Here is a 15,818-nt window from a genome sequence, read left to right as displayed (position 1 = left end):
TTCGGAACCAAATCTCTTTAATTAAAAAAAATTACATTAAATAAGCACTGATTTATATAATTCCTCTACGATCCTGCTAATTCAGGGCATACAGATTTACCTTCCAATATCCATTCATTAGCTTCGGTTGGCCCTAAAGTAATACTGTAGATATTAAGCTGTTTATGTAATAGGTTTTTTATAAAATATACTTTTAGACATGCTTTTCCATTCATCAACTACTGTTAAACATAACGAGCTTTTGTCGTATCTTATCGTGGACTCTATCTGTGTTATAAATATCTATCTCCTCAAATAGTTTCATAGATAATTTTTCCTTAAGAAAAAAATGTAAGCTAGAGTAAAATTTGACTTGAATTTTGTCCACAGTTTAACCTAAATATGTAACATGTAGCCAGCAACACACACAACTAGCTTTTCTTTGCAGTTGTTTTTTTTTTTTTTTTAATCTATAATTTGTGTGTTAAGTATACTAGTTTGACTATGTGGCTATACGTCTGCATTGAATTGAAAAACATTATAAAAAAAAATTATCTTTTTAACAACGTACAAAAGAGATTAAAATTTTCAGAACGCTTGGTTATTTGCCAGCAATTCTTGAGCTGAGTTCGCACGTTCTGACTTACTTCGATGTTCATTTTGCAATTTTGGGTTACAAGAAATGTTTCAGTACTTTTTGATAAGAAAGGAATTCAAACCTAACAAATTTATCCTCAACTGCTGTGCAAGATAACTGACTTACAAACAAGTTGATTGTACATCCGATTAACTGATGACTAACAGACCGCTCAACTAACCGATTCATTCAGACTGACCACTGAACTAAGTAACTAACCCATTCAATAGTCCGACCGGCTCACCATGACGGACTTGCTAACTGACTACCTTGCTGACCGACCGACAGTTCGACCAACCAACACACTCACAGACCGCTCAACTGACCGATTCACTCAGACTGACGAACTAAGTAACTAACTACTGCTTTTACTGACCATTTAACCATCGTAGCGATGCCGCCGCACAATAAGGACCACTACTGCTGTACGATCCTTGAATGAATTTGAATAGGGCCTCATTGGGGTGATGGCTTTTACGTCTAACGCTTAAAAAGTTTAGCCATTTTACGGCGACGGTTAACACAAAATGAAATAAAATGACACATTGCAGACAGCAAAAATTTTTTATGGTTAACATTAAATACCGCTTACGGCTAATAGTTAACCCCATTGAGACCCTCCTTAACCCTTTAGCTCCCAAGATCTCATTACTAACTCTCCTTACTATCTGCTATGCAGTTCTTGTGATGTTGCTTTGGAGAATTTGGTATTGGATCAACTTATAATCCCCTGTTTGGTATTTTTCTTTATTCTCATCACTTGCCAGCCTAATATTGTGCTGATATTGTACTGATATTGTACTGATATTGTACTGATATTGTACTGATATTGTACTGATATTGTGCTGATATTGTAAGGAGAAATTCTGTCTTGGTTACTCATGGGAGTTAAAGGGTTAAATAGAACTTGAAAACTCCTTTACATAGGATAGCTTTTTGCAAACTTAAAAACGTTCGCAATTTTTTGCAATTTTCTAGAGTTTTTCTTTTTTTAAGTTTAACTGTAGAGATCTATGAAATATGCTATATTGTAGAAAGTAGGTTAAATATTTATCTCTTTCATATTATAAAGCACTTAGGGGCTTGCAAGAAGCGCTATGTAAATTGTAACTATCATTTGTATCGAGCAGCAATTTACTAATAACAACTATTTCAAGTTGACGCTTCAACAATCTGCAAAGTTTGAGTAGGCGTTAAAAGAATCCAGGTAGGCTAAAATTGTCTTGTAACAGAAAACATAACGATCCTGAAAAATAAAAATTAAATAAAAAGAAATAAAATAGAGTACGTGATTGGGAAACGCTGTTCATAGAGTACAAAATTTAAAAGTTGAAGGTCCAGTGCAGTTTACGTCCGCAATGAAAATGCTGTTTCATAGACATTCATACTCTCCATACATGATATCATCCACAAACGAATTCACTAAAAATTTCTTTACAATTCTTTATAATTCACGATGAAAATACAGCACGCGCTTAAAATTTAGTCCAGGGAACGGACGTTCTAGGGACGATGTTTTCAAGAGAGAGAAAGAGAGATAGAAAGAGAGAGTTCATTGTGTATAGTATTTATGTATAAAAAATAACATCTCATATTTTGCCAAATTTCTTGATTCTTTTATGTTGATCAACGTAACAAAAAAACTTTGTGGTTAAAATTGTACCCGTTCCCACGATTACAAACGAAAGCCAAAAAAATGTAGACAGTGATTCAACTGGTCTACAACGTAGTAATAAAAATAAGTTACACCCAGGCCAACAAGTAAGATTTTGCCCTTATATCATCCCTTTATAAAGATAAAATGTGAACAAAAATGGTGCTAATCTTACCAGAGTGTTCACAGCACCAGGCCTTTTAGCCCGAATCAGTTTAATGGTTTGGAAAACATCAACAGTTTGTTCAATCTTGACTCGTTCGATCACTGACATTATGGAAGCTACACAGCCGCTGCGACCAATACCATCACTACAAAAGTAGTAATATTACCATTGCGTTATTATCAAATATAAGAAGAATTTTACATGGAAATTGAAAATTAAACCCCGCTCGATAAAAACAACTTTAATCAGATACAATGACGTCTCCATCATGGATACTTACTCTGCACCCTGGACGAAATGAAAATGAGCAAGACTTTTACACTAATTAACATGTTCAAAGTGTAATTCCAAATCCAGAACAGTTGTGATCAAGAGATCAAGGAATTAGCGCACTAAAGTCGCTCATGATAGTTTCATTACGTTCCTTCCAAATCAATCCAAAATCCATCACCTGTTCTCAAGTGACCTTCCAAAGACGTAAAGTGATAGTTTCAATTTGTACTCTGCACAATGATGCAGACACTAGCAGATAGTGGTAGACTTAAAATCTTCCTTTTACCTGCACTGGAAAACTATGGCGCCATTTCCTGATTGTTGCTGAGACTGTTGCACAGCGGTCAATAGGTCGATTATTTCCTTGGAGTCTGGGCACGAGTCTCCGTTGACCCACCCTGTAAAGTTGATATGCTGTACAGTTGTTGTCTTCTGGGGAGGCTGAGGAAGGAAGTTGAATTGTACTTAAAAGCTGTGACTTGAAACAGTCCTAAAGCTATTTCAAGTGCAGCTCATTCACAAGTGATCACTCTATATCGCAAATATCATGAACCGTCGTCAGCATCAATATCATAAATGTCATTATCATAACTAAAATGTTATCATAAATTCAACTTGATCTAAGCCAAGCATGGAAGTTACACAACAAGATAGCTCAATTACGTATCATGGAAGTTACACATCGCGATATCTCAGTTATGTGTGATCACCTCTGAATCACTATTTAGATATATTGTCATTATCATCATCGTCATAATCATTATTAGCAAAAAAAATTATCATTTCAAGAACATGATCTTGACTTCTACGTATATCGACAATGGATAATTCAGAGATACTTTCGTCCAACGCTAAATCTTAACATCATCAAAGCAGTATAACACTCCTAGATGAGTCTCACCCCATTATTTATTATACTAAATCGTCTTGTGGTGATGTTGTTTGAGGTATTTTTCGACAAAAGTTGTACAGTGATGTCTCCATGCCTGGCTGATCCTTGACCCGGCCAATATTGTGGGTAGTTCTACGAAAGATAAAACAAAAGAAATGCAGTAACTGTCAGGTCGTTCATTCCACCAACGAAGACATGTGAAATAGTTTGTAACCTTAATTTCTCTTGCAGAAAGAATCGCTCTCTGGTGTTTAACTGCTCCTCTATTTGGTTACAAATGAATAAATAGGGAGTTTTTAAAGAAACTGTGGTGCTGCGTCGGTGGGAGACTATAACAGGGAAATTTGGTTTTATCAACTGAGTTGACAACGTAAATTGGCCTCTGTAAAGAGTTTCAAAGCTGACGTTTCGAGAGTTAGCCCTTCGTCAGAGCGAATGAAACTCTTTACGGTCAATTTACGTTATCAATCCAGTTAATAATACTAAATTACCCTTTTCTGTAACAACTTTCGTTGCTTACAGTTTCCTTTTGGAGCAACAATGCAAGACGGAGTCCAAAACACGTGTACTCGTTTTTATAATATTATTCTTGAAGATTCATCGGATATCTTTAGAGATTACTAAACTGCTTATTGAAAGAAGTTGCTCTTCTGTTAGAATTATAGATGAAATACCTGTTTTCCTTCCTTCAAGTTATTCAACATCACAACTGTACCAATGTTATACTGTGATATCATCCGCCAGAAATCTCCTATAGTGTTGTCTAATGGAGCTTGAGTCAGGATGTAAGCGTTACGTTCCTTGTAGTCCTGGTAACGGACGAAACGAGATCAAGATTAAGGAAGGATTAGTTCTAGAACCTATCCACGTTTACATCACGGCACGAACCCAACAAGAATCTAAGTTTTAAAGTTTTGAAACCCTTTCTATAGTAATTTTAGTTAATAAATTGAATCTCCAGCTAGATTTCTAGGAAACTAGAGGGTACACTTGTCTCGTAACTTTTGTAAACGCCCTTATTAAACGATAAATATGTCTTATTAACCTTAATGTAACATTCTCAATGCTAAACTATGGCTCTCAATTAAGTGTCAGAAACAGCGCTTTTTAGTTTAGTGAACCAAAATCAGAATATTCACAACAGCAAACCAGAAAAGAATAAATTTGATTTGTTAATAGGGTGGCACGTGTTTTCTAAACTGATTAACTGGACTGAAATATAACTGATATACTTACATCAACAAACGAAGCATTGATGTAATCTTGGTCTGGTTGAGTGGACATCAAGCGGACTCGAGCAGTATCCACTGGCGAATAAAAAACAAACCGCAACCATACTTAATAGATAAACGACCTTCCTTTTTTTTTTTTTTTAAAAGAGGAAAATAGACCAAGTAACAAGCACTATCAACTCCTGACCGTGACTTTTAGATTGCAATGGGCAACGCTTTTAAATTAATTTTATACCTGACTTAAGAACTATATTAATTATGGTTATACAGGAAATTTAATATTATGAAGATTGCTAAACAAGACACCACTTACACGGAAGAATATTGGGAAACCTGTTCTTGTCGATGTTCGAAGGTTGAGAGGCTGTTGTTGTTTCTTCTTCAGAAGACAAACAGTCAGTGACAAATTGCAGACGCTAAAACACAAACAATGTTTACTGCTGTATTATTGTCGAAAGAACATTATTTTCTCTTGGCATCATATGTGAAATAACAAATAAGGGAACCTCTCCCTTATCAGTCAACTCTCAATAAACAGGCATTTTCTTAAAAACCAATACATGAGAAGTTCTCAAGAAATGCAAATTGAATTCCATCATGTAACAAGAGTGAACTTCACGTGACACAAAAGCGATAGCATGTAACACTTTCGTTGTAAAAGTGCTGCTAATGTTACTCCATGTAAAAATGATGAAAAACTCAAGTCTTCAGATCAGGATTTCACTGAGAGATCATTGTGTTTAAGTGAAATGTAAGATAGTCTCCGTTTACCTTAAACTCCGCGCCAAAACCAGTGTTTTTAGAAGGTGAAGCAGCTCTAGATAGTTTGTTAATCGATATTCGTAAGTCCTGAGGAGCAATCTCTGTATTCCCACAGGTCAACGCTTCCACCACAGCCTGATGCAAAAAGACATACTGATCCTACAAAGAAACACAAAGTCGTTAACCCATGAATAACCATTTTACATACCTATACGCAATATAATTCATCAAATCTGGTCTCCGATACTTACGTCTTTTTGAACCATATGAGGACGGGATCTACGCATCACTTGCACATAATTACTAATGAACACAGTTTTAATCTTCTTGGCACCCTCCAACATGGCATCAATAGCAATGTACGTACCAGTTCGACCAACACCAGCACTAAATATAAAGTGGAGATGCTTTGTAAGAATTTAGAACGAAGATCTAAGGGCAGCCTTAATGCCTCCCTCCCCTTGAAAGTTATAGGGGTACGCAGAAAAAAAGACGGATTAAAGTAAAGGGCAGGGTTTGTGGTCCGAACGAAGGCTGCCACAATTCCGCTGGACGGGGAAGGTAGTATTGAATATCTACTAGCCTTGATATATTTTTAGCTTATTTAGGCTCTAGTGTGTAAACATATCTGTATTTTCTGAATAAAACTTTAGACCCCCTCCGCTCAAAAATTTCTGGATCCGCCCCGGAGACAGGAACGGTCCATTTTTTCCAGCCATTTCTTAGGATAAAAGAAGGAATCAAGTCAAATAAATCCAGTGAAGGGGGTACCATAATACCTACTTGCATTATTTTACAAAAAGGCATGGAAAAAGGAAAAGTTTAGCTGTTTCTTCATCTTCGTTTTCTTCGCCGACTACAGCTGAGCGTCATCTCTTGTCTTACGACTCTGCATTACTAATCATAGATTACTCGGCAAAAGCTTAATTGCAAAATTTCCAACAAGAACTGAACTTGGGGCATGGGATAACGCCATTTAAGAAGTAACAACCTTTAGCTATCTACCTGCAATGCACAACAAGTGGTCCACCAGTGGCCTGGTGTCGAGTATGAATCTTATATCTAAATCCAAGCAAAGCTGAAGAACGCGCAGGAACACCTCGATCTGGCCAAGTAAGGTAATGATACTGCTGTACCTCACGTTTCTCTGAGTCCTGAAAATCAAACTCAAGTGTTTGGATAACAGCTGTGATTGTTAAATACGAACATGACACTCTAAGCTAGTGTAATAAACATGTTTCGGCAGATGCGTCTGCTATCTTCAATGTATGTTGAAAAGTGAAGAATTAACAACAGTAACTAAGAAAAGTATCTGCCGACGCGTTGTTCGTAAATTAGTTAAAATAGAGAAGATAAATCATAAAATGCTGAGCAAAGTATCTGTAAGTCTTCTTACCTTGACAAGTAGAAATGTCCGAATAATGTAATCGGCAAACACTGCAGTCTTGTGTAGAGTAACTGTAATGGCCCCAAGCTTAGAATTACTCTCTGGCCAATATTGCTCACACTTGGTCTGAAAAGTAATACATTGCGGTGCTTTTATAATACATGCGCTAATCGAACTAATGTTCTCCCATCCCACGCCCCTTCCCGCCACCCCCCCTCCCCCCCCCCCCCAAAAAAAAAGAAATGTTGGGACGGGAGAAAGCATTACGTGACATCTCGGTAGCGAAGTGAAATTTCGAACCCATGACCTTTATGAGTGTTGGTTGAGTGTGTAACAATCTTTTTTCACTCCTGAGCACGTGTACTCTCGCCATTTCGACATGCGTGAACAGAAAAAAATGATTGTTTATTTATTTAGAGACTTTTTCCGTCACAGGGATGGAAAAAGTCTCAGAAAGGCAAGTTAGCCCCCTTCTATAAACAGACATCAAAATTTAGCATGACCAAGACCAGCGTCGTAATAAAATTTCAAGTTCGCGACCACTTTCTTGCCACATCACCGCGAACAAACAGAATTGCTACTAATCAGAATTTGGCGCAGCTAAAGTAACGTAAAGAGTTTGCGTGCAGCGTTTCCAGGATAGGTGTCAATTGGGTTTAGAAAACTCAAGCAAGATCTTGAAAAGTTGGAAAACGCAAAATTGGCATACCTTCCCCAGTTCGACCAGGTTTGTCAGCATCACGATGGTAGAACAATTTTCTTGCCAAATCATTCGCCAGAAATCATTCACTGTCACATTATTTGGACCTAAAGGAGTATTTTTTTAGAATCAGATTAGATAGGCAGACACGTTTCTTTAGATGTGTTAATGAGCTTGGCCAGCAAAAAGAAATCTTCACAAAACAACTATGGACAAAATGGTACAGCTTGATACAAAGTCCTTATAGTTTCTTGAATAAAAATGATTACCTTGTGTGGCGATGTAACACATTGTTTTCTCGTCATATGTCTTAGGAAAGGAAATTGAACGCAAGAATGAAAATTAGTGGCGGATTAAAAAAGACACATCTCTTTTATGGTAGGCTTTCCTTAGTGAAATGCTTCTCTTTATTTCCATTTGAAATATGGTAACAAAAAGAGTTTTAAAGAATCCGGAACTGCATCGGGTTTGTTTTTAGGACTTTCCCTAAGTACGCGCTGTGATTGGCCAAAAACATTGGCATCGTTTTCTCACACAATCAGATGTTAAATTGAAAACTATTATTCCTAGAATAAATAGAATGAGAGAGATGGCAAGTTTTTAGATCGGAAAAGAAATGGAGAAGGAGGTTTTTCATCTTGTCACGAGCGTGAGACAAAGAAAAAAGTCTGATTCCCCATGAGGAATCGAACCTCACATCTTCGGATTTCGCGCACCGATGCTCTACCACTGAGCCACAGAAATACTACGGTGAGCGTGGTCTTTCTCTCTTATTTTGTCATATGAACTTCATACTAGACCTTTTAGATTTTTCCCATGTTCTGATTGGCTCCTTTAGATTTTCCCTTGCTCTGATTGGTCGTCGCGTTGATTTTGGATTTGGTTTCGCGAATTTTATTATTTATTCTGCATCTACTTACCGGGATGTAACTAGCGTTAATGTAGTCAGATGTTGGATCGCCTTCGATTTTTTCCAAAACAACACGAGAATGATCATCTGTTGATGAAAAAACCTCTCATTAAAACGGGTTTTGAGTGGAGTTATATGGATCTGAGACACAGATATGCTGGAGTTCAAAACTTTCAATACGCACTGTGTCACAACAAACTACACGCTCGAATTAGCCTGTGTTAATTACGAGAATGTCAGTTAGTTGAAGTCAAACAACGAAGATAAATATGACCTTGGCAATGAAGAATACGGTTATAACGGTTATAAGTTAGTCGTGAGTGTAAGACAGAAAATAAGCGAGAGAGGGAACTCTCGCGACTCGTTTTTGAAGCAGATATCGTCAATTAAGATTTATATATAAAGAGAGTAAGTTTCTAAAGAAACTGGTGCTGCGTCGGTGTCGGCGACTCATTTCTGAAGCAGATATCGTCAACTACAATTTACTTGTTAAGAGAGTAAGTTTCTAGAGAAACTGTGGTGTTGCGTCGGTGTCGGCGACTCGTTTTTCAAGCAGATATCGTCAATTAAGATTTATATATAAAGTGAGTATGTTTCTGGAGAAACTGTGGTGCTGCGTCGGTGTCGGCGACTCGTTTTCGAAGCAGATATCGTCAATTGGGGTTTATACATAAAGTGAGTAAGTTTCTATAGAAACCGTGGTGCTACGTCAGTGGAGAGTATAACAAGATAATTTTGGTTTTATCAACCGAGTAGATAATATAAATTGGTCATATGCTCTGACGAAGGGGTATTGCTCGAAACGTCAGCTTTGAAACTCTTTAAGGCGGCCAATTTACATCATCAACTCAGTTGATAAAACCCCAAATTTTAAGGTTAACTAAACTATACATGCAAAAAAATTGGTTCTTTGAAATAACTTATAAGACGACAGATGCACCTACCAATGTAGATGGAATCACTATTGACAACTTTTGCCTTCTTTATTACATAAGCCAAACAGATTACATTTTGCAGTACCTCTGTCAAGTAATGTATCGCAGACGACGTCAAAATGTGGTAACATCATCTGCAAACACTCAACTAAAAACCAATTCTGGTTTTCCCCCGCTGAAAGTAGTTTGCTCGATCCAATTGGCTGTTGTAATTAATTCGTTTAGGTTTTGGTTTACGGAACTCAATCAAAATGAATGCACACTGCTTAGCAATTAAAGAATTACTTACAAGTAGTTATGTTTCCATAACGGTTCTTAGCTCTGTTACTCTTGCCAACATTCCAGGACGCCTGCATTCCTCCAGAAAATTGCTGGATAATAATCAAGAGTTCCATGACCAACATAAAATTCCATTGGAACTTATTGCGATGTATTGACTAGACATTGTTTTTCACTTTATAGGTTAGCTCGTAAAAACAAGTCACAGTTCGAGGAAAGGTAAGCTACAGAAATCATATCATTTATATATTCACCATTAAAAGCTATGTCTGAACATGTAACACCGCCCGCGTATTGAGATTTCAAACAAAAGCCTTTCCTTTCCAGAATGGTCTTTAAATGTGCCTAAAGTTTCATTAGGAAACAACGCGATTGAAAAAACCTGCTTTCCACTCCGGCCGATTACCTACGCCACACCTACGTCTAAATTATCTTTTTTTTCTCGCCCCTTTGAATAATTTGGAGCTATTCTGAAGTAAATTCATGATTTTCTTTCGATAAACAGGGCAGCAGATGTCTCGTTTTGAACCGCGAGTTGTGGTTTAACACATGGCGGTGTCCAACGCAAATTGACTTTTGATTTAGCCCTGTCTACTAAGCAGAGCCCATAATTTATCTGTGAAAAAAATGATTCCTTGAGTTTTGAAAGAACAATGGCATTACATATCTTACCTTAAATTCATCTCGCAGCACAATCGCTCCATTTTCTGATTTTTGCTTATAGTATGATGGAAACTCATTCACTGGAATTGGTTTGGGTTTACCATCCTCAGGCTGACTGTAGACAAGTTCCTCATCATCGGGCGGGGATGCATCCACAGCATCTACAAAAAAAAAAAAAAAAAAAAGAGTCCAGAGGTCGTAAGATAGAGTAACACTAGTATCATTGGTTGAAAACTCCCCAGGAAGGTTAGGATTGGGATGTGAACATAGGCTGTTCATATCTGTCAACCAGGAAAGTGCGCGTGACCAGTTGTTGGAGTAGTCTTCCATGCTTCTTACAGCGGATTTATCCACCATTACACTAAAAATTTTACGGGAAAGGGTGAACGTTTTCAACTGACTCTTCAACATGAGAAGGTGTCATTTTTAATTTTAAAAAAGAAACTACAATTGATTCTGTTAAGTCAGGGTCATTACTGAGACCTTAAACTCCCATAGGTGATGAACATATAATTTCTCCAAGCGATTCAAATATGTTATCTTGCTGACAGGTTTTAAGGATAAACAAGTTTATCAGCTGGAGGGTTTCATCTTGATAAACCTCAAAATTCACAGCTCTATATCACCAAGGAAATGTATAGCAGTTAGTAGGGAGAATTACCAATTCAATCGTGGGAGTAAAGAGTTAAACCAGTCACTGAGCTTGGGTAATAGTGTCACTGGATTTGGTAATAGTTTCGCGTGAAAGATCAGATCTTAGAAATCACGAGGGAGACTTCGTAAAGAAAGATGTTTTTTCGTTTAGTCACGGAAGAAAGAAACAGAGTCTAATCCCCATGAGGAATCAAACTTAGGGCGCTCAGATTCTGCGCCCTAAAGCTCTACCACTGACCAGCACAGAACTATATGGTGAGCTAGTGTTCATTCAGGTGTGACAAACGTCCTGGCATAATGCTAGGATTGGCAATAACGAAGGCAGGAAGATTAAAGGGAAATAAAAAGCAAAATAGAGGGGTGTGGAGGGTGTTAGAGACGTTGAAGTATACCAAACCTGTTAAAAGTTTTGCATTCGTCCATAACTAAACACCTTACCTAAGCAGACGGTTTGATCACAAAAGGGTGTTCCTAGGATTCAGTTTCTGATGACATAAACCACACAAGGGGCACGTCACCGAGTTAAACGTTTATCATACCTTTCTGTTGTTCTTGGCCAGCGCGAAAATTCAGGTTTTCATAAACTGCTCCGGTTGAGCCAGGAACTGGACTATTCTGGACGTCATTTAGTGTAACTGAAAACTCGTGCTTATCACTCTCCTGTCGTGATTGCTTCCTCCTATTAGTTTTTTTTTTTTAAAGAAGGATAATGAAAGGTGTGGTTGGTTTTTGTCACGAACGTGGAGTATCGTAAAAATTATATAAGCTGAATCATGAACGCCTTTTGATTGGTTCTTATGATCTGTTGGAGGACAGACGAGGAGATGACGTCAACATTAACAACATTCTGATTTGTTATCATATAAAACAAATAGATTCCATGCTGCCATGAGTTTCATCTGGAGGATGACGTCAAAATGTGGAAGAACATCAGTGACACGCTTGGTTGCGCCTCGAATACCACTTTTTCGTTTTTACCACATTTTGATGTCATCTGTGATTTATTACTGAACGACACACGGCAACATAGGTTATAACTGTTAACTAGATCCCCCTCTAGGAAGTGAACTCCAGATTTACGCTCCGATGCTCTACTTCTGAGATAGAAAGAACTCAAAGGTACATAAGGTGAGTCACAATTAGCTTCATATGTGATAAGCGTCCTGCATATTGCTGGGAACAGCAATGTCGAAAACGAGAGGAAGAGTGAAGTAAAGAAGTATACTGTGAGAGGGAATTTTAGTCGTCATATGAACCTTTCTATTTTATCTTTTTCCCTTTTGACGGAAAAACTCCACCTTGTATACCTTTTTCTAGCGGTACTAACTCACCTTCGGTAAAAGAACACTGCAACAACAACTGCTGGAATAAGGAGTAGCAACAACACCACAGGTACAGCAACAGCTGCGGCGTTTGGACCAGAACCCTCGGATTTGTCATTTTCTCCTACCACTGAAAAATAAAATAAAATATAAAAACATTCACTTTTGAAAGAACTACTCTGAAGTAAACTCAAAGTTATACGGTGAATTGGTACTACATTGATGATGAACATTATTTCAATTCCTTTTTCTTCTTCTTCTTTTCCAAATAAAGTGTGTATCTTGAGACTTTGGATCACTACCCTTTATCGGGAACTAATGTTTAAAAAACATCAATTATAATTGTTTTTTTCTCTCGACTTGCCCATAAAAGAAAAAATTTTGTAAATCACTTTTCGCGACTTTCCTCGTCTCAGACTCGAATACCACGGGAAAAAACTGTAAATGCTTGAAATATTATGCACTTTTATTCATATAATCTCGTTTTCCACGTTTTTTCTCCAGACCGGTTCGCACTCTGACTGCGAGAAACTTTACCAACAAAAATAAGATGCGATGCCACAGATAGCCAATTCTTACTATCAATTGACAAGTGAAAATGTTCCGATTGAAACAAAGATCAGAACTCTACGAAGTTTGCCACAAGGTCTATAAAAAATATTTCCTTTCTTATGAAATAACGTCATAACGTAAGCAACATTAAGAAAAGTAACTTTTACCTGCTTCAACAGAAATCTTAGCGACTTTGCTGACCTCTCCATAAACGTACTAGAAAGGACATGAAATTCATGGAAATTAGTATCAAACTTCTTTTGCGACATAAGTAACAAATTTGTCTTTTAGAAAATTAAATACTGTCAACTCGCGCCACCTTTTCAACCAATCAGATTCAAAACTTAAACCCCTCGTGATTTGGTCACTCGCATTTTCCCGCGCTTCAAGCAGTTTGCTTTTTTTCACTTTGAGTTCTTATTGGTGTATGATAGTGTAAACCTTATTAACGATTGGTCGCTGCGATTACTTTGCTTTTGGTTTTTCGACACAATTGAATACTGCCCTATATACACGTAGTGTAGATCATGATTACCAAAATTCACTTACACCATTGACATTTGTTATGGCTCTCTGGTAAACAATGTAGTTATCTCCTCTCTTAAGTTCTTTGTTTACAAAAGGTCCGTATGAATTTCCATCACCAACGGTAAACTTCCATGGCTTCTCGTATAATGGACTGTTCTCTATCTCAGCAGCAACATAAAAGGTCAATCCGTCTTTGTTTGAACCATCCAGCTGTGATTTATAATCAGTGGGAAGCTCCTCAACACCATCAACAACTCTCAGAACAATGACTTGATAAGCACTGGAATATTAAAAAAAAACAATTATTAACAATCATTCGCCAAAGTGGAGGCAAATATCCACCACTTTCACCGACACTGACGTGAATACTTGTGCTAGTATATAACACACAAATACGAAAAACAAGTTTATTTCTTTTAGGATACCGAAAAAAGGTCGGAAATAAAACTCTTGACTATTCACTTCCCAACTAGCCGATCAGTACGGGCAGAGGCACTATTCACCGGAGTGGTGTAAAATTATTCGGATCAAACGTCACAGAGATCACTGAAATATTAAGAACAAAGAGTTAACATGAACAAGATCTCAATTATTATTGAAATAACAGTCACCTTATTGGACCATTCCTTTGTTCTGCAGGCCAAAGTTCAATTTCAGCCTGCGACTCAGCGACCTTCCTGGTGGTCAGTGATGGTACAACTGGAGTCAATGGCTCTGGGAAGAAAACAAATATAATAACATGATTCGCAAAATATTTACATCAATTTCAAGATGCATATTCTCCATACTGATCCCATATATTTCCTAAGGTGCTAATAAGGAGGATTTGTTCAACAATCAGAAGCTACTTTAGTAGGTGATCATTTCTTTTATTCTTGTGACCACATTGTGTGATTCAGGGGTGATATTGTAAGGAGAAATTAGATGTTAGTCACTCTTGGGGTCAAACGGTTACCTGCATGTTATTGCTTACCTCCTATTTTTGTTTCTACTACCAAGGATGAAGGGGATCCGTTGTTTCCACATTTTGAGATTCCATAAACCCGAAGGTCATATTTGGTACCTGGTACCAAATTATCAAGGGTATATTTTGTTGTTCCCTGTACATCTTTGCTGCCTTCGTGTGAAAAGCTGTTGTTGTAAAACTTTTTCCCAGAGTACTCAACCTTAACAATCAAACAATTGAGTCAAAGGCAGATACAGTAAATACCACACCTGCACTAATTTATTTACAAATAAAATCTCACGTGGACGTGCATTTTCATGATCGCAGCACAAAACAAAAAAACCTTTTTTTTTAAAGGAGTTGTAGCATGTACATGCAAAACAACATACAGCTGTGCATGTACATATAACTCCTCTCACTTATTACAGTAGCTGCTCTTACATGGTAGTCATACTGATGGTACCAGTTCTCTAGTACACTTATGCATTATATTTATTACAACAGAAGTCATTTCCGTCTGTTCTCCTTGAACCCTTTAACTCCCATGAGTGATCAAGACAAAATTTATCCTTACAAGATCGATACAATATCAAGCATAGGAGTGATGAGAATAAAGTAAAATGTCAATTATGGGATTATTAGTTGATCCAATACCAATTTCACCAAATTGACATCATAATAATTGTATGGCAGACAGTAAGGAGAATTACTAATGAGATTTTGGGAGTTAAATGGTTAAAAACACTCTTTAGGTTATGAATTACAAAAATCACAAAAATAGTAGTTTCTGATTCTCAGATTCAAAGAGTTGTGTAAAATTGTGTCAAAACCCAAGTTGTTACAGCAAAGTACACTGAAAAAAAGAAAGCAAGCACTTCACCTTCCACTTTTCTTCCATAGCAGGTTGGGGTCTCACCCATTCCAGTGTCATCTCTGTGGACTGAGAGTCTGTTGCCCTCAGGTTGTTGGGTGCCTTTGGTACTTTGTCATATTAGGAAGTAAAGCAATGTAAGTATCATAGCCTTTTAAGATTCCAGAGTAAGTTTCTTCTTTAGTGTATTCAGTATATGCACTCTTTTTAATTTCCTATTTTTTCTGTACTTTTTTTCTTTGTATAAATAGTCCATGTTGTAATAAGAATAAATTAAATAAAGTGAATGTGGAAAAAAATGTACAGTCAATTGCGGTGAAAAGTTATGGGAAACACGAGGTGCATTTTGAATATCTCTCCCTATTCAATATATCAATTTCCCAGATATTAGCCAAATGAAACTACAACTGAAGAAAACCAAAATACCTCCATTTTCTTACTCTTGTTATGATTTTGAATCAGTTTAAACATTAAGC

The 15,818-nt window shown here is 37.1% G+C and overlaps 1 protein-coding gene across 1 annotated transcript in view; it reads right to left on the bottom strand.

Annotated features, from left to right (window-relative positions):
* Positions 1-15,818, bottom strand: part of LOC113670756 (receptor-type tyrosine-protein phosphatase S) — a 32,485-nt gene continuing 16,667 nt past the window's right edge. Inside the window, exons 14-36 of the mRNA XM_089186956.1 lie at positions 15,352-15,452; positions 14,499-14,691; positions 14,137-14,239; positions 13,547-13,805; positions 13,165-13,213; positions 12,455-12,575; positions 11,663-11,802; positions 10,479-10,630; positions 9,817-9,898; positions 8,603-8,679; positions 7,952-7,991; positions 7,692-7,789; positions 6,992-7,108; positions 6,601-6,749; positions 5,847-5,982; positions 5,605-5,754; positions 5,147-5,249; positions 4,838-4,908; positions 4,276-4,410; positions 3,611-3,733; positions 2,996-3,150; positions 2,446-2,581; positions 1-1,862 (exon numbers count right to left, since the gene is read on the bottom strand). Coding sequence (XP_089043082.1) covers positions 1,782-1,862; positions 2,446-2,581; positions 2,996-3,150; positions 3,611-3,733; positions 4,276-4,410; positions 4,838-4,908; positions 5,147-5,249; positions 5,605-5,754; positions 5,847-5,982; positions 6,601-6,749; positions 6,992-7,108; positions 7,692-7,789; positions 7,952-7,991; positions 8,603-8,679; positions 9,817-9,898; positions 10,479-10,630; positions 11,663-11,802; positions 12,455-12,575; positions 13,165-13,213; positions 13,547-13,805; positions 14,137-14,239; positions 14,499-14,691; positions 15,352-15,452 — 2,771 coding nt within the window. The 3' untranslated portion in view covers positions 1-1,781. The remainder of the gene's footprint in view (positions 1,863-2,445; positions 2,582-2,995; positions 3,151-3,610; positions 3,734-4,275; positions 4,411-4,837; positions 4,909-5,146; positions 5,250-5,604; positions 5,755-5,846; positions 5,983-6,600; positions 6,750-6,991; positions 7,109-7,691; positions 7,790-7,951; positions 7,992-8,602; positions 8,680-9,816; positions 9,899-10,478; positions 10,631-11,662; positions 11,803-12,454; positions 12,576-13,164; positions 13,214-13,546; positions 13,806-14,136; positions 14,240-14,498; positions 14,692-15,351; positions 15,453-15,818) is intronic.

The sequence above is a fragment of the Pocillopora damicornis genome, chromosome 11 (assembly GCF_964200805.1).
Source record: "Pocillopora damicornis chromosome 11, jaPocDami1.2, whole genome shotgun sequence".
Lineage (NCBI taxonomy): Eukaryota > Metazoa > Cnidaria > Anthozoa > Scleractinia > Pocilloporidae > Pocillopora > Pocillopora damicornis.
Note: the sequence above shows the minus strand (reverse complement) of the source record. Positions and strands in the feature narration are given on the sequence as shown.